The sequence below is a fragment of the Stigmatopora argus genome, chromosome 15, assembly GCF_051989625.1.
Source record: "Stigmatopora argus isolate UIUO_Sarg chromosome 15, RoL_Sarg_1.0, whole genome shotgun sequence".
In the NCBI taxonomy this organism is placed as follows: domain Eukaryota; kingdom Metazoa; phylum Chordata; class Actinopteri; order Syngnathiformes; family Syngnathidae; genus Stigmatopora; species Stigmatopora argus.
The window spans coordinates 11,953,118-11,973,261 of NC_135401.1; the positions used below are offsets into that span (position 1 = coordinate 11,953,118).

The 20,144-nt window shown below is 37.3% G+C and overlaps 1 protein-coding gene across 9 annotated transcripts in view; it reads right to left on the reverse strand.

The window, feature by feature from the left end:
- The window catches only part of ralgapa1 (Ral GTPase activating protein catalytic subunit alpha 1), a 71,106-nt gene that overhangs the window by 13,273 nt on the left and 37,689 nt on the right, over positions 1-20,144 (reverse strand). For all 9 annotated transcript variants that reach the window (XM_077620323.1, XM_077620322.1, XM_077620325.1 and 6 more), the window contains 5 exons: positions 19,553-19,624; positions 19,347-19,470; positions 18,267-18,422; positions 15,564-15,722; positions 14,049-14,176 (listed from right to left, as the gene is read on the reverse strand). In XM_077620323.1, coding sequence (XP_077476449.1) covers positions 14,049-14,176; positions 15,564-15,722; positions 18,267-18,422; positions 19,347-19,470; positions 19,553-19,624 — 639 coding nt within the window. The remainder of the gene's footprint in view (positions 1-14,048; positions 14,177-15,563; positions 15,723-18,266; positions 18,423-19,346; positions 19,471-19,552; positions 19,625-20,144) is intronic.

Below are 20,144 nucleotides of genomic sequence, written 5' to 3' on the forward strand. Positions count from 1 at the left end.
TTTGAGGGTTGGATTGATTAGATGAAGGCGCTACGAGAAAATGCACGGACCGCCACTGCTTGATATATAGTTTGCAGTGATGTACTGTACATTTGCACAAGTCAAACAATATAAAAATACAATTTGTGAATTGTCATGCAAACTTAACTCTTTCACTGCTATTGACAGTAGTAATAGATGTCCAATCATGTGGCTGATATCATTCGTTCGCTGTAAAATAAAATTAGCTGGAAATCCTTCCAGTTTCCCCCCAACAGATTGGACCTCTATCACTGTCAATGGCAGTTTGAGATTTTCAGTGTACCTAGACTAAGTAAAGGCTATAGTTGAAACGAGAAAGTCACATGAAGTTAAAAAAGGGCTTGATTTCTCACTAGCCACCATGAAAATATATATTATATTATTATAATTTTGGTAATCCTGTTTAACCTTAAACAAAACATTATGTCAGAGATTGATTTATAAAAAGTGTGTTTTTCCCACATCACATGCAAGCCTCTGGTTTAAAATGTACATTTAAAATTATCCCTGATTATCAGAAGATTGGAATCATGTGAAAAATGTATTCACTTACTTTCATGTTTTTTAAGGCCTACAAAGCAAAAAAAACATCTATATGAGCAAGCAAGCTAAGTTAGCAACAAGCAAGAGTATCTGCAGTATTGAAAATTTTATACTTGATCAACTTTTTTTTCTTCTTAAAGGTGCATCTTGATCATGTTGAAAAATGAAAATGACTGCACAAATGTAATTTCACATGTTAAAAAAACAAATTTAACCATTACATAGTTATTACACTCAAAGCATTACATCAGGTAATGCCCAGTTTTTCCAGTAATTCTGGCTGTGACATCTCAGCCAGAATTGATTATCCCTTCTAGCTTTTTAGAGTTGCAGAGCTAGTACATGTTGACATAACGCTCACACATTAACAAAAGAAAAACGTGCTTATGAAAAGCATGGATAGTATGTAGGCAGCAGAAATCTGCAGCTCATTCTGGACATGATATCTTCTGTTAGGAGATTTTTTTTATGGGCAGGGCCAATACAGTTGATAAAGGAAGACTAATTATAATGCATTCTCATTATTAAGCCTTTGTGACAATTTTTTGGGATAGATTTGGTTCCAAATTATGGTCTGCTTTCATTGTAAAGTCACTTGCTTTAGTATTTGATAGGCCTTTTAAACACGGCAAATGTATCCAAAAGATCAATTGACTTGGACTCAAGTGTAAAAATATGCGATCATATCCATATTTTTAATGATTTTACTTTGTCCAAAGACTCCCTCCAAAATACAGTATTCTACATTAAATCATTGCTAATATACAAATATCTCATTATTGTGTATGAAGGCACAATGCAACAAAGTATTTTTGTTTTGATTTGTTGATTGCTAATTGAATAATTGAAAAAACGCAATTCCCCCAGCATAGTAACAATGAATGATATTGCCAATCATTAGAGGAGCAACCCATAAAATGAAAAGGGTGTGATATTGTTGGGGTTATTCTGGGATATAATTATATATGTGCGTATTAATCATTATATGTATGTGTGGAATATTAATCATTATTTGTAATACATTAATCATTATAAGCAGACGAAAGCTCAGTATAACAAGGACACTTCCCCCCTGCAGCTGGCTCCGAGGACATTTAATTGTTTTTAGGACTATTGACCTGACAGATCACCAAGTTCCGGGCCGAGGACTGTTGATCTGAGTTCGCAATGAAGATCTGTGAAGGACTCTTAAATTCCTTTGACTTGGATTCCGGCAGATGGCGCTAATCGAATCAACTTCCGAAAATACTCGCATATTGTTTTAAAATACTGTCGCTCGGTTCACCTTTTATGGAAATTATTATGCTTACTTGTGCAAATTCTTACGCAGCTGTTTTTGGTTTCCGATCCGCTCGTTTCACCTTTTATGGAAATTATGCTTACTTGTGCAAATTCTTACGCAGTTGTTTTTGGTTTCCGATCAGATATGCAATTGTTGTTGGAGTTGTTTTTTGACCTTAATTGTGTTATTCGGTTAGCTTGAATAAGATAACTTTAAGTGTTTTGATTAAGTGTAACTAAATGGACAGAGGAGGATGCCTTTCTTCAGAACGCTCCGGTGGCGAGGACGAGCCAGGATCGGTTCTCACTTGCAAGTTATCACTGGATTATGTCAACGATGTCTCTCCTTTTATTAAAGTATATCTATTAATAAACCTATCAGAGATGCAACCTTCACAACATTAACATTAACAACCGAACCAAATTTATTGGGCCCAAATAACATTCGTAACTATAAAATAGTGCATAATTGAATTTGAGACTGCCCCCTTTACGGCATTAGTAGAAAAATATCTAATTTCCCCAAGGGAAGACAAGAAGGAAAGATTATGATGGAAGAAAAAGTAGCGCTAAGAAACCTAGGAAGATAGACAAGAGTAAGGATGGTAAAATGCCTCTTTTGTATTCAATAAGAAACTCATTTTCTTTGGGGAGGTTTCCGCGAGTGAAAAGAGTGACAATTCCATGTCTATCCATTTTACCCCTTTTATCCCCTCTCTCCTGCAGTGCAGCTCACTGTGTCAGAGCCCTGTGATCACTTGCAACAGAGTGGGAGCAGAGGCGAGCAGGCCAAAGAGAGGGCTTGTTAGCACATTAGGAGCTGGCCCACCACTGCTGGGTGTATGTGTGTTTGAGAGCGAGCATGTTGGAATACAAGTGTGGTCACACATACAATGTGCTGTGTTAATAGAGTTACTGGTCGTGCTATCTGGTGTCAGGCCCTGAACTGGGCGTCTGGGAGGTGTGGTCTCCATTCCAATTACAGGCCCAGCAATAAACGGGTGAAGCAGTGACATGTGGTACTAATCAACATCACCATTAGGACAGCTGACCGTCCATCACGGCGCCGGATCGTCTCTATCATTTACTACGACAACGCACTCGTAACGAAACAAACAAATTTAAATGAACTTGGATTAATATATACAGACACTCAAACATACGTTTAATGTAACTTTACACAAAACTGAATTCTAATTTTGTTTTAATCTTTTTTTACCTTCGTTTTCCGGGTTAGCGGTTTGCCACGCCTCCACCCTCACGTTCGCTATCGATGTGCTGTTTGCTGTTGTATTCCCTTCAAAATATTCCGAAAATGATCGACACAAATGTCCTCACAATAGGATAACGCACGACCACTTGACTACGAGAAGTAGTCTTGAATAAGCGATCGCGGGAGCTAACAGGCTAAGGAAGGAAAAGCAGGAAATGCAACAGCTGCCTACCTACGTATTGATTGTGGGTAATGAAGTTTTATTCTGAGAAAGGGTGCCATTGGCTATTGGTGTTGTGTGCACGAGTATACTTCATTACCCAGAAAGCCCTCTTTTTGCACGCGCATGCGTGTTGTGCGTTTTCTGGTCCATGTGTAGGGGAGAGAAACCGTTCAGTGATAGATATCTGTTATACACGAAAGAGATGCGGCAAGACAATGCCATGGCCACCTGGCTTGGTCGCACCTCGAAATTTTGATCGTATCTAGGGCAAATTATTCGATCGAAATTTTCATCGTATCTCGAGCATGTCGTAGGTAGAGCTGATCATAAGTCGAGGTACCACTGTAGTGCCTTCTCGCATTCTATACCTGTGACTTTTACTGATCATCATCCTCACCTCCTTCAGTGGGACCTGGCCCACATCTAGCCCCTCTAGTAACTTCGTATTGGCATCAGCTACGGAGTTCAGGTCTCTTTAGCAACACGCCTGGTACCCTCTACTACCCTTCATAACGGTTCTCACTGTCTTACCTGGCCCATGTCTGGTACCTTCACCTTGGCATTTGCTACAGATTTCACCACTCCCGACTACCACAATCCATGTTGCACAAAACTGTAATAATAAATCACCATCAACCTACAGCCTGCCTTGTCCGTGGCTTGCTTAATTGCGCTCTTGTTTTTCAAGCTATTTATTGAGAGTTATAGTATATGATTTCACAATAGAAAACAGCTATTTAATTAATGATTTGTCATTAATTAAATATGAAATAATGTGTTCTGGGACCGAGCTCGTATGTCAATTTACGTGTATCTAATTTAAATATATATATATGTATATATGTATGTATATATGTATGTATGTATGTGTATATATATATATTGACATATGAGCTCAGTCCCAGAACGCATTAAGATCGTATATCAAAGTATTATGTACATGTACATATATATATATATGTGTATATATATGTGTATATATATATATATATATATATATATATATATATATATATATATATATATATATAGACATATGAGCTCGGTCCCACAACGCATTAAGATCGTATATCAAGGTATTACTGTATTGCTAAATTGTCTAGTCGTGTCCATTCAAGTGATCAGTCAGCCCAAGTGTGAATGGAATGGCAATATATAAAATAGAAGTAGATGACCATCTCTAACATGTATGGACAGCCAACAAACTGGTCTATTGACAGCAGCTTTGATTCTGCTTTGTGTCGATCAATAGGCTTTGACTTTGGCTCCTCTTAACAACTCAACCGTACCATAGCAAATAATGTCTGAAATTACTTGCCACATGAATTGCTGTCACGCTTTCAGGGGGGAAAAAACCAAATGATTGCTACGGTTGGCAGACATTTTGACTTTGAATTTTTTTGAAAAATAAGTAAGTACATTACTTTTCCACAAAGGCTTAAACATCTGAAGTTACATTCAAATGTAAAATATATATATTTGCAATACTTGGCATAGTCCCAGTACTTTAACCTCCTATGACATGGTGTACACGTGTGGACATCACATTTTTGGTTGTCAAAGACTACAATAAGGAAATGTAATATACATCTATACTCTTCATTTTAATTTGATCCTAAAACAGAAAGTCGGCACTCATGGTTTACTTTCCCGGGCCACACAAAATGATGCGGCGGGCCAGATTTGGCCCCCGGGCCGCCACTTTGACACATGTGATTTAGACCAAATACTACTTTTTAAGGCAGCTATTCCACAACGCTCTTAAAAAAAACGATCACTTTATATAACTTTTTTTTTTCTGTGCAGAATTTTTTACTCTTAATTTCTTTAAATTCAACACCAAAATTACTTTGTAATTCAAACGGCAGAGTCTGCACCACAAGGTCAACTGTCTTCTCAGAAAGAAGGCAAAGTGCTCAATGTTGGGGACAACATAACCTTTGGCCCTATCGCAAGGGTTAAAGCGCTCCTCTGAAATAAACGCTTGTATCTCATTCGGCATCTAACACAGCACCACCATATCGGTCCTCCCCACCCGAGGCATTGGAACAGGCAACAGAGAGAAGCACATCAGAGGGATAATACAATTGGAAAAGCTTTACAGCGTGTAATGATAAACCTATGTGTACATGCGTGTGTGTCCATGCCCAAAGGGACAAGCTAATGGGTTTATATCTTTCTGTGATAGCAATGATATGGAGGGCTTTGTGATTTCATTATGAGACCGCACGCGCATGTGTCCACGTACGAGGGAGACGGGTTGGTCTAATGCACGACTCGCATGGGCACACACACCACATATAAACATATTCAATGCCATATTTATCCCAATTAAGCTGTTTTTTTAACTCAATGCAAAAGCAGAAGCCATGGAGAAAAAAGTAATTGATACATTCATTACACTTTGATACACGTTTCATATCCTCCTTTTACTACACAGTGTAGTTACAATGTGTTCCATGGAAACGCGCCCATTTAACACACCCACACATGTTGGTGCATGTCACACACACCATGGCAATAATTCCCAGATTAAAGAGATGCTTCTTATTCTTATCTGCAAGCTCTAATAGTTCAGATAATATTTGCCGTTCACACGCACATCAACACCCACACACAAAAGGTTAATATTTAGCATGATGAATTACTATACAGTGGTACCTCGACGATGAAAATTTAGATCGAATAATTCGCCCTAGATACGATCAAAATTTCGAGATGCGACCAAGCCAGGTGGCCATGACATGAGAGGCTGTTTATCATTGTAGCGCACTGTCTTTTTTTTCCGCATCTCTTTCGTGTATAACAGATATCTACGTGCACTGAACGATTTATTCAGACGAGTTTCTTCTGCGCATTGACCAGGAAACGCACAACGCGCATGCGCGGGCAAAAAAAGGGCTTTCTGGGTAATGAAGTATACTCGTGCACACAACACCGATAGGCAATGGCACCCTTTCTCAGAATAAAACTTAATTACCCACAATCAATACATGGGTAGGCTGTTATTCCTTCCTTAGCCTGTTAGCTCCCGCGATCGCTCATTCAAGACTACTTCTCGTTGGCAAGTGGCCGTGCGTTATCCTATTGTGAGGACATTTGTGTGCATCATTTTCGGAATATTTTGAAGGGAATACAACAGCAAACAGCCCATCGATAGCAAACGTGAGGGTGGAGGCGTGGCAAACAGCTAACCCGCCCAGAACGAAGGTTAAAAAAAAATTACAACAAAAATAGAATTCAGTTTTGTGTAAAGTTACATTAAACGTATGTTTGAGTGTGTCTGTATATATTAATCCAAGTTGATTTAAATTTGTTTCTTCGGTTACGAGTGCGTTGCCGTGGAGAAAGTCCCCCTCCAAACCCCTTCCCCCCCACTGCTTCTATGTCCGTCTGTGTATCCTCCGCGAAATGCGTCTAATTTTAGTTCTATTAAACACATTTTATTACTATTAAACCACTAGTTATGTGTTACTTTGTTAATAGATGGCGAATTAGAAGAAGTAAAAAATTTGTCCAATCCAATATACTGTTTTTGGTGTTTTTTCAGAGGGTTGGAATGAATTAATTTGTTTTTAGTTCATTTCAATGGGAAACGTTCGCTCGAGTTACGAAAAGCTCGACATACGATCTCAGTCCCGGAACGGATTAAGATCGTATGTCGAGGTACCACTGTATATTTATAGAAAGGACTCGGAATTAGGAATTAGAACTCAAATCGCAAAATGTCAAACAGAAATAAGCAAAAAAACTTGAGCTTGGTTATTTGTTTTCTTTGGCTTTGTAAGCTTAAACAAGACTATGATGGATATAAAGTGATAAGTATGTTTTTTTAACTCTATGAGAACACGTTTTAATGAAGATTCAGTTGGCCTGTCGAATCATTGTTTACAATTTTTTTTGAAATAAAATGTAGTTTTGTTAGACTTTCATCTGGGTAAGAATTCTAACAAAATGTTAAATCAGTGTGGGTACAGTAATGCTTAGAAAATACTGAAACAAGCGTTATTTTCCAATAAATAACTGGAGTGATTTAATTTCTGTTAAGTACTGAAAAGTGGAAGGTACGGTGAGGTACTTTACGCAGATTAATTGGTTAATGGTAGTAAATGTTTTTGATAAAAAAGTGAGTTACATTTATGATAGCCACCATTAAACTATCTGTGTTGGTATTATTTAGTTAGAATATATCAACTAATAGAATTCATGTTCTTTGAGCTCAGCTGTAACCCTAAAACTTTTACCATAAACACCTTGGATTTTCTAAACACAGGGCAGATCAGGCTGTTTATCTCTCAGAGGGAGGTCTGCTTTTGCAAAGGCTTGATCAAGCTACTGATGGCTTGAGCTCATGGGTCTGCACTCACAGTTCAGTGGTACAAGATGTGCATGGGCACAATCAAGGCAGGAATCCGATATTTGGGAAAGTAACACTTCAAACAAATAATAGAACTTGATTGATATAACCTCATTTTTACCTTGTTTGATCATGTGGACAATAAACATATATGGAATCCTCAGTTGAAAGGCAAAGATTGCATTATATACAGAGGTTACCACACTACCAATTGTTAACTCTTTTAGTGCCATTAACGTTGGTAGACGTCCAATCACACGGCTCTTTTCATCCTTCTCCCGAGAGTTGAAATGAGTTTATCACTAGCAGACGTTCAATCCATTTAAATGCAGAGGGTGTCTACCACTGACAATGGCAGCCAATGAGTAAAAAGCGGAATTAAAATTTGTGAAATAAATAATTATTATTTGTTGACAAATTGCATACAATAAAATCGGACCCGTGTAAGAACCACGACGACCAACAAGGCAATTTTCGCTTATATGGTAGTGAGTATGTTGGACCTTGGCGAGGTTAAGGATGGCATGACTTGATTCCAGCAGGAACAATAACAAAGTGTCTTCAATTTGTGAGGCTGTACCCTCACCTTTCTACGATTGTGAGGGACACACTCTTCTTGTCACATGCTGCAGATTGTAGTCTTACAGGGACAATGGGCTCAATTGAGGGAGCTGGCAACGAGAAGCCAGGCAGTCCGCTAGCGTTTGGCTGCTCTAGTGTGTGTGTGTTTGTGTGCCTCTTTGTATGTGTGGGGATAATAGCGCTACATGCCCAAAGCTGCCATCATTTCACTGGGAACACAGTGTGACAGAGAGGGAACGGCGGTGACACAACATGCACAGACAACACACACAAACAACTGTGCTATCACACTGAGCCATATGCTGACCCCAGCCACATTACATCTATCCCTGCCAATCAACAACTACATGCACACACGCATTCACTCACACAATAGGACTAATCCTGAAAGCGCAAAGCAGCTCCACGTAACCCTGTCATATTAACACCCTGAAATTCGACGTAAATTATCAATGACATACATTCAACTATTTATGCCTACACAAATACTTTTGCTAAAACTGGATGCAAGATGTTATTGTGTGTTTCTGTGTGTAGCAGCTTAGCCTCTCTCCAGTATTGTTCTCCCAGAAGCAGAATCATCCCCAGCCCAGATGGAGACCAGCCACAGCTTGCACTTTAACCCACACTGCAACAACTATCACATGGAAATATTTACTCTGCCATACACATGGTATGAGATCATACCATAAGCGAGCATAAATAATGACCAAGTCCAGTTGTTTTAAATGTAATTGTGGATGTCCTATTCCAAATTTTTCTAGATATTCAAGCAATCATCTCTGGACACTCAGAATTAGTGATGTCCCGAGCCAAAACTCAGTATCATTGTCGGCACCTGATACATCTTTTCTCAAATGTGGTCCCAAGATCAGATCCCATCCAGTAGTCATGTTTTCAATACCGTGGTGCTTTTAAGCTGCAGTAAATCAAACCCCTAAACATGTTTGCTGGGTGGCTCTACTTCTGTTTAGAAACTAATTATAGTAACATAGTATCATATAATATTTGTAAGAAAAAAATTCCTGAGGAGGCACCAGAAGGGCTCATTTTAATAAGGAAAAAAAAAATAAGATTTATCATCTACTGGTGACCTAATTTATTTAATATTATTTTACCTGGTATAAAAATATGGGCCAGCAAAGCAAATCTTGAAAAATTGGATGGGATTGGAAGTGAAAAAAAGTAAAAAATCAGCATCACGACACCCCTAATTAGTATGAGGGTAATTTTGAAAAAGGTCTAAATTCATTCTTTACTGTTTGTTGCACTTTGTTATATTGCGTTTTGAATGTTGTGCAACGAAAACTGATGATACCTTGCACTTGACTTTGCAAAACCTGTTACTTTATCTGCCCCCTTCAGAGCAGGATAGTACTGTCAGCCAGACATTGCGTTTTACCAATGCTTTTCTGATCAGACTAAATGATAATTCTATTCTTTTGAAACCTCTGCCCATAAACCTCACTCCAAAGAATTTTGAATGGAAATATCACTCATTTGAATCAAATTAAAATAACTCTGAGGACTTTTGCACAGAATCAAAAAGGGGCAAAAAAGAATGATTAAACTGCATAAAAGATACTTCAGGTCACTTTGATACACTTAGCTAGCAGAAATTTTTCCTTGATAACACATTTTGGTGATTGCAAAGTTGGCAAGATTAGATGTGTAAAATAGTTGTTTCTCTAGAATGCAGAAAGATGTTGAGAAACCTTTGATTTGAGCAACAAGCTATGTATATGTATATATATATATATATATGTGTATACGTGTATGTGTATACGTGTATGTGTATACGTGTATGTGTATATACGTGTATGTGTATATACGTGTATGTGTATATACGTGTATGTGTATATACATGTGTGTATATACGTGTGTGTATATACGTGCATGTGTATATACGTGCATGTGTATATACGTGCATGTGTATATACGTGCATGTGTATATACGTGCATGTGTATATACCTGTACGTGTATATACGTGTACGTGTATATACGTGTACGTGTATATACGTGTACGTGTATATACGCGTATGTACGTGTATGTGTATATGTATGTATATGTGTATGTATATGTATGTATGTATGTATGTATGTATGTATGTGTGTATCTGTGTGTGTATGTGTGTATGTGTGTACGTGTGTACGTGTGTATGTGTGTATATGTATATGTATATATATATATATATATATATATATATACACACACACATGTGTGTGTGTGCATATGTATGTATATGTGTATGTATATGTATGTATGTATGTATGTATGTATGTGTGTATCTGTGTGTGTATGTGTGTACGTGTGTACGTGTGTACGTGTGTATATGTATATATGTATATATATATATATATACACATGTGTGTGTGTGCATATGTATATACATTTGTATTTTAGCACAGCTGCCTCAGCAACTTGGCACAACGCATGTGTGTGCGCCCATGCGCTGGATGGCTGTGTTCATGGTGAATGAATGATCAGAGGGAGTTGGAAGGCAGATGGACTGCCCCGAGGGCCAAGAGACAGAAAGCGAGACACAGGCAAAAAAAATAAAAATAAGAAGGGCCAGTAAATCACTGACTCCAATTCTCTTTTCACTCCAGTCTTGTATATTCTTGTATGTCTTGACCACCTCTTTGTGATCATTCCTCATCGCCCAACGCAGCAATGAAAGAGAAACCTACAGTACAAGAACGCGCTGTAGAGATGAATAACACCGAGGACTTGTCAATATAGCGCCGATGTAAAGGTTCAAATAAATGTGGCCTGTTTCAACTTCCACCGCAACATGACTACTTATTTGTGTGAACTTTATGGTGAAGCTTTAAATCTCGTACTTGTATAAGTGTTCAATTTAAATTCAAATCAACAATTCTGCCTCCAATATCTAATTATATGTTCACCCTAATCCTGAAGTGAATCATAATTGGTTATGCTTTTCAGCATTTAAAAGGGGGCGTTGAGTGAAATTCAATTGTTTTCCCACTGTTTCATGCATAATATAGATTTAAATAAGTGTGTGAACTGGATTAAGTTTGTCATCTACTATCTTGTTTGTAATTTGAATTCAATCATGTTTGTACATTAAACCACTCTGGGAAAGAACTGCTGTATTCATGAAGTGCAAAGCTGCTGAGAGAAAGTGAATATCATAAATGGATTCAACATGATTTTGTGGAGAAAAGCCTAACCATTTCGAACCCAAATCTTACCCTTTTCAGGCCAATTTCATGGCATTTGACAAAAAAAATGTACACTTTTCCTGGTTCTCAGGGGATCTCTGACATTTTTTTTATGGTTTACTGCAATACATTTGTTGTATGACCCTTTCCTGTCTTCACCTGTCACTATTAGTTATTTTGTAACCTCTAACCCACCTGTGTCTGTCAGTGGCGGCCCGGGGGCCAAATCTGGCCAGTCGCATCATTTTGTGTGGCCCGGGAAAGTAAATCATCAGTGCTGACTTTCTGTTTTAGGATCAAATTAAAATGAAGAGTATAGATGTGTATTAAATTTCCTGATTTTCCCCCTTTTAAATCAATAATTGTAATTTTTTAATCATTTTTTTTCCTGTGTTTTTAGTTCAAAAATCATTTTGTAAAATCTAAAAATAGATTTAAAAAAAAGCTCAAATAAACATTGTTTTAGATCTATAAAAAACTGAATATTCAGGGCTTTTAATCCAGTTCTTTTAATCCATTTATAAAAAACAACAACTAAATATTATATCTAAAATGGTCCACGTGAAATCAAGTTGACGTTAAAGCGGCCCGCGAACCAACCCAAGTCTGACACCCTTGCTCTAACCTCAAGGGGTGTTTGAGAGACAAGTGTCTAACCAATCCCAAATCATGCTTCTCTCCCTACGTATGCACTGGCCCGCACTAACACATAGAGTTGTATTCGTTGTTGCTACTGAAATATTGGAATATTTCCAAATTGTGGGGCTATCACATTAAGGTTACGTCATCTGATTTGAGGAATAATGTACATTGTACCTTTGAAAAAGTGTCATGGTGTAGTGGTTCACTTGTCTGAACTCAGTGAGGGCAAGCGTGGAATCGATTCCCGCTCGGTGGTGGTATAATTCTGAGTGCAAATGGTTTACTGTCACTATGTGTGCCCTATGACTGACAGGCAACCAGTTTAGGGTGTAGTCAGTCTTTCACCTGAAAGTCGGCTGGGATAAGCTCCAGCACCTCACAACCCTGACCAGAATAATCGGTGTTGAAAACGAATGAAAAATGTACCTTTGCCATACATTTGATTTGAATGACTGTTACGTCTGACTCATTCAAAAATGACTTTTCTTTCATTGCATCAACAAATTCTAAAAATATTAAGTCACCAAAGCTTCTGTCACTTTTACTCAGTGAATATCAATGGAAAAACAACAAATTCTAGAGTAAGACAATGGAAATAATTAAATCATGCAGGAAGCAGATAATGCAACCGATAAAAATGAAGCAGAACAGGCAAAACAAATCAGAGAAGACAAAAAAGGGGGCCAATTTAACCATCAATTGTTAACACATGCCAATCATGACAAAAATAATGTCAGAGAACAACGCTTTTGGAAAACAAATATCATCTTAATTTAGTTAAGAATTCTTTAAGTCAAAATGGGTTTGACCACAAAAGCTCAACTTTGGCTTCATAGAAGATCAAGTCAAGTTCAGAAAGCCAGACATTTATCACCTTGCAATGAGAAATGACGACAAAGGCGACAAAATGTGGAAGTGTCCAAAAAAGATGAGTACGACTCATGTAGAAGTGTGAAGCCAGAGTAAGGGAAGGCAAGAAAGATGTAACAGATGTTGAGACACTAAGAAAGAAAGACGTGGTGTGAAGTAGACCGACCGAGAGTCAATAATGACTGATTACTGTAATTCAGGCTGTCAGAAACATCGACCTGCTGTTGCCACCGATCAATACTCACCAGGACACCAGAAGACACACAAACATGTCTAAAGCAGACTGTAACGCAGGGGTGTCAAACCCAGTTTGGTTGTCAGGCCACATTCATGGTGACAAGATCTCATGTGGGTCGGACCATTTTAGATATAATATTTAGATTTTGTTTTAAATGAATGGATTAAAAGAACTGGATTAAAATCCCTGAATATTCAGTTTTTATTGATCTAAAACAATGTTTATTTTAGCTTTTTTTAAATATATTTTTAGATTTTACTAAATGATTTTTGAACTAAAAACACAGAAAAATTTGATTAAAAAAATTACAATTATTTATTTAAAAGGGGGAAAATCAGGAAATTTAATATACATCTATACTCTTCATTTTAATTTGATTCTAAAACAGAAAGTCGGCACTCATGATTTACTTTCCCGGGCCACACAAACTGATGCGGTGGGCCAGATTTGGCCCCCGGGGCGCCACTTTGACACATGTCCTGTAACGTGTGACATCACTACCAGTCCACATATGGCATGGATGCACACATAAGCCGTACACAAACATCTTATGCTCCTGAGTTTCAATCTCTCCACTGTGTCCCTCTATAGTTGGCCACAAAGAAAAATAGATTTTTCAAAACTTTCCGCATTGCCTCCGTTCAACCCCCACAACCACTTTAGGTGTCACCTTTGTGCAATTGAGATAAAAATAGTATTGACACCAGTCTACAGCACTGACACAAATTGGGACATAGAATACTAAGCTTTCAAATATTTAATTCCTTTCTTCCCTATAACCATGATGAGGAAAATGTATGATATGAAAGGTGGGGAAATAAGATTTTTTGTGACTTACGTTTAGCGTCCATTCAGCATATTCTGAGTAGTCGGCTTTTAAAAGGATACAAATTCTGGTATAGAGGAATGAGTGACTTCAGTGCTCGGCTGGCGTTTACAGCTGTGGCTCGGACCACTATCGGCAAAATCTTCATGTCCACAATGGCGCCGTCAAACAGTGGACCAAAAAAGGGTACCTACCGTGACAAAACATGTTACATCATAAGAAATCGAGTGAATGATTCTACATAATGTTTACACCATAAATAAGAAGTTAATAAACAGTTATTGGATTTTTTTGTTAGTGAAAGAATCCTCTCTGATAGTCGTGAAAAAATAACGAGGTTAAGGTTTCGAAAAGTTGCTTTCATAATAAACTATTGGATTGAGGCTATGCTTCTTTTCAGATTTTATTTGATATTGTGCTTAAGGAATCCACCCGAGAGAATAGGTTTTTTATTGAATCAATTTCAAGGCCATGTCTCCAGCCTGTATCCTCCATCATCGAACACTGTGCTTTCAGGACAACAATACAGAAAATATCTTATCTAACTTGCTTGCAGATTCATGATAATTCAATATTTTGCTTGAAGGATGAATGAAACAGAAGATGGTTATGTTATTATTGCTGTGGTATCTATGTCATACAGAAAAAAACAAACTTTTATTGTGTTAAACCTTGTTTAAAATAGAGTTATGCTATCAGTGCTGTGGTATTAATGTCAGTGCTTTAGCCTTATACATAAAACAGAACCAAATCTCCCTTGGATTGTCAGACAATCTGGATGCATAACATTGTTGTCTGATATGATCTTGTGCCTTTACAGAAATACAGTTTTGAAGTAAGAAAAAAAATCCAAATTGTCGCAAAGTGAGTTCATATTTTAGCAAAAATATAGCAGTCTATACTCATACTCTATACTCATACTCTATACTATTTACTATCTATACTTCATACCTGTCAACCTCTGCCGATAACTGCCCTTATAAATGATTATGATTCCCCTTACAAACCCCCCAAAAAACCTTACAAACACCGTACGACTCGTACGGTGTTTGTAAGGTTTTTTGGGGGTTTGTAAGGGGAATCATAATCATCTATAAGGGCAGTTATCGGCAGAGGTTGACAGGTATGTGTACTGTATGCAGTATATAACCCTGAAAAGATGTTTGCAACACCCACCCAAAGTTAATATGCAATAAATGCACGTTATAGTACTTTTAGTTTTTTTTTCTCTCAAGTTGTAGTAATTATGAATGCTAATACTTAATGGAAAACATCATTGACCTCCCAAAATCTCTCATCTCATCTCATTTTCTGAACCGCTTTATCCTCATTAAGGTAGCTGGGATCTCCCAAAATAAATAAGAAAAAAAACAAGCATTGAGCTAGCAGTATTTTTAACCCTCAAAATCCTAGGGGAACAATCAAAGCCAAGCAATTGAGTACTCATGCACAGCCTCACGTTGTTAATCCGGCATTAACTTAATTATTGAGGTGTTTTTTTTCAGTGAAGTTATCTGTTCAGCTATGCAAATAAAATGCTATTAATCAACATTAAGTAATTACAAAATCTACAATACCTCAGGTTTTTTCAGAATATGGATTGAATACATGTGGTTTTTCATCGGGTAGATCACGATAAGGACGTCACCAAACTCGGTAGGGATAATTCCTCGCCGATAGTCTCTGGAATGTTCTGACCAAACAATGTGGACCTCATCATTACCCAGGTGTCTCAGCTGGGGAGAGAAAAGGAAGAAAAGAAACAGTTGAATTAAAAAGATGAGTAATGCTGTACACTTGAGCAAAACACAACATCTATCAATACTTTTTTTTATATAAATCCTTCAATGCCAAACATGTACTGTATGAAAGTATTACAGTGAGGTAGATTGTATGTATTCATCATATATCCAAGGTTTAAGATTTGTTGTGTATACAGCTCGGTGTGTGCGATGTTTGGCCCTGAGGGGGACTGAATGAATGTTTGAAGATGGAGAGTAGACAAGAAGATGAAGTGAAGCTTTGGATGATGGAGTACAGACAAGAACACAGATAAGATTTAGTGTGTGCGATTTGAACCTACCTACTCATACCTATGGTACAAAATTGGGTACATACAAGATGAGAGAAAAGTTTTATTTTTATTTTAATTTTTTTAACAAGGTCTGCTACAATTCACTTACATGGTTTTCAATCGATTTAGTACATTATTATTTACACATTGAACACAATCAGTTACATTTCACCTGATAATAAAATAGAAAGCAATGTTTTTACATTGCCAAATACATTTGAATGAATACTGTTCTGTTATCAAAATGATACCAACGTTGATCAGTATTTTGCATTTTGGTCTTGAATGGAACTAGCATAATAATCCATATAGTCGTACCTTTACTCACAAAACTAATTGGTTCCAGAACTTTTTTCGTAACTTGAAAATTTCGTAAGTAGAGCAGTACTTTATATGTAAATTCTCTAATTCATTCTGCGATCCTCACACAACTACCAACTGAATCCTTTAAAATTGGTCAAAGCTTACCTTTTGTATGAAAGATGTGAGGAAACACACAAAAATGGGAGAAAATTATAAGGACATGATTTATCATTGTCTTAAAATGAATCAAGCATATGAAAATGTGCCCTGCACCGCTGAAATAGTTCCCTCCGCGGCGGTTATGATGGGAGACGTAATACCCGTTTGTCCGCCAGATGACAGAAAGAGCCCGTTCTACCAGGGCCGAAAGCCGTCCACTTTGTAGTAATTTTTAGACTTTTACGAGTGCCCTATGTGTGTGTGTGTGTGTGTGTGTGTGTGAAAACATGTGCTGCGTTGCATTTGTACGGTTTTTAATCGCTTAATAAGGGGAATTCCGATCATTAATAAGGGGAGCAATTACCTGAGGTGGACAGATATGTAAGAGAGAATCTTGAAACATGGATAGTGGTTGCTGTGAGACAGCCAATTGAATTGAATTGAATGCTTTTATTGTCATTATGTGAGATAGAATGAGAGCGATCAAATGAGAGCCCAGTAGAGGGTAGCGAGGTTCTAATGTGAGAATCAATGCATCCGCGACAATATTTTCAAAATAAAATAACGGATAACGAAATGCTTTTACTTTTTGGGGGATTTCCTAACTTGGATGTTTTTTGTATCTCGAGTCACTCATTTGCATCAATCCAGCAGATTTGATCACTTTTTTTCTGTTCACCCATAATAAAGTCATAAAAGAACCAAACTTCATGAATGTTTTTTGTGACAAAGAAGTATCTGTTCCAATCACTCCATCAGAGAAAAATCAGAGTTGTAGAAATAACTGGAAAATCAAGAGAGCCATGACATTATGTGTATGTAAACTTTTGAACAAACTGTATATTGACTCAGGTCGATGTATCGTTACACCTCTAGTGACCCGAATTGTTTTGTTATATGCTGAACTCCATCTATCCATTTTCTTGTAGCAATTTTAACAAATCAAACCCAACTGCATGTGTGTATGTTTATGCGCACGACTATGAGTATGTGTGTTTGACGGAGGCATCAGCTGATCAGAGAAATGGATGGTGCTGCACCAGGCAGCAATAATCCAATCAGAAGCCTGCAGCGACATGATAGGCCGACAAGCAGGAAGTTTGATCTGATTAAAAGGACATTATGGCCATGTGCAGAGTGCCCACGGCCTAAGGGTTGACAGGTGTGCACACAAACACATACACCATCTCAAACACACTAAACCTGCTAGCTGCGGCGCAAATTCAACACCACGCACAGATATAAAGGTAATTTGCAATTATTGCTCTGAAATTCGAGCAATTGGTGGAAAAAAATCTACGAATTAATTACATTGTGTGATTTCTCGCGTCTGAACAATTGTCATTTGGAATGTCACTAATAGACATGGTGAATGGCAAGGAGATCTTTGTCGTGGTGTCAGGTGATCTCCTATTTGTTGTATTATAATGCTGGAGCATAGTGAAAACACATTTTATGTAAAGTATAGTGTTTTAGTACTGTTAACATTATTTTGCAGTGCTTTTCCAAACTGTTCCATTTTCCCCTTTTATATTTCTAGCATTTTAAATGGTTTATTCTATCAGCATTTGGCACATGCTATCAATGGCTAAGTTTTCTCTTCCCATTAAATTACCACTAAGAATGTTTTTAAATATTAGCAACTTCTCAACACAGAGACCAAAATCCACTTACTTACACAGAATCACTTTAATTCTGCTGCCCCCATGTACTGAATGAAGAGTAAGAAATTCATGTTGGTTACCTTTTTAGTGAGATTATGGTCTTGGTCGTGTGGCATTCGTGTTGAGACGTGGTAGATGACCTCTGTTGTAGATGTGGCATAATAAGGTGTGGTTTGGCCTGTACTGCGGTTCTTCTGAAGTCCTCCCATGAAACCACAATGAGTGGTGAGGTCCACCTATAGAAGAAATGTTTAAACAAACCACCTTCATGGTATAGTAGATATTCAGGATTAGTCATATCTGGGTATATCTGTTGATTTATAATAGTTACAGAAGATGTCTGAGATCTTAAAATGCATTCGCACAGGACAGGCAGTCTCTAATTTGGTCTATCTCACTGACATTGCGACCTCACACTTCAACATGGCAAGGTGGTACCCTGAACATTAGATACGACCTGCCAATAAAGTATAGTTAAAAAGGACTGAATTTAGTATATTCTGTGAAAGCAGAGAAAAAGCACATCAGCACTTCCTGACAGACAGTATAGTAACATCACAGAGTATGAAAGGCACAGGATTTAAGATCTCAGGCTTCCTCCGTATCTTTTATGTAGGAGGCCCCTAGTTAAATCTCGTTATACTTATAACTATAATGACAATAAAGGCATTCAATACTAATCCTGACAAAATTCCTTTCTTTGGGGGAAGAATTCTTAAATGCCATGTGGCAGTATTAGGGAAAAAAACTGAATTGAATATCAATATTTTTGTAACCAGGCCTATGGAGAGGATAGCTAGACATTGTTTCAAAAAGTTTCTGTTGATAATATTTATATATTTATATCTCTTGCTCAAATGTGAAAATATCAGTTTTGGTAAGAAAATTGAGAATAAATGTCTGTAATTTTATTGTGACAATGTTGGGCTACGATATAATGTTTACATGACTGACTTGACATGAGAGTCAGTCATGCTGGCGATATGCAAAACGGCCATTACAAAGAAATAGCTCATCTGGGACATTTGACACCAAATGATTGGTTGACGATGGAACATATGAGTATGTTGGTAATAATATTAGTAATAATATTATTATTGTTGATTATAGTTACTTAGTTGTTTAAGGAAATAGTCATGTAGAAGCAGATTTGTTTATACCTCCCAACCCAATCCAGAAACAAAGTCTTCATATGCTTGGCTTCCTGTGGTGTTGGTGAGTATGGAGTGTTTGTCCTCTTGTCCTTCAGCTACATAAAAAACTGCTATTTTATGTGTCTCCCGACTACAGCAAAGGAAAACAAATGCATTACAATAGAAAAAACACTCAGAAAACAAAGTTGACATAAAACGAGAGATTATCTCACCACTGCCGTGAATCGAGGTTTTTCAGCTCTCTCAAAAGTTTCTCGTTTTTTCTCAATAAATGAAAGTTACTCCTGTAGGAAACAAAGTTTTGAAATAATTGACACTGGTTGTAGAAAAAAATATAGGAAAAATGTCACCAAACCAGTAATACAAAAAAACAGACGTATATAACTTGAGTGAGAACCTGTTTTTAAAATTTTGAAAAGTATTTCGCCAAACAGCGACAAAATGGACATAAATACAGATGTTTCCCCATTGGTTGTCCTTTTTTTTAATACAGAAAACGAACCTGATAGCCCAAAACCATACCATTCGATACTTTTGACAACCCTAGAACATGTTGAAAGGAATTGTTGAATCCTAAACTGTTACCTAGAGGGAGCACATTGTGTTCTTAGAACTGAACAATCATCTATTCAGTGATGACACCAGAAAACTGTACACAGAGTTGTGATGTGATGCACATCTTTCAATCAATAGCATTAACTCCTCCTGGCATTAAAAGATCGGAGCCAGCCAATGTTATCTCCCCTTTAAAGATTGAAATGTAAAAAGACAATCTACTTCTATTCAAGACAAAGGTCTCTTTAT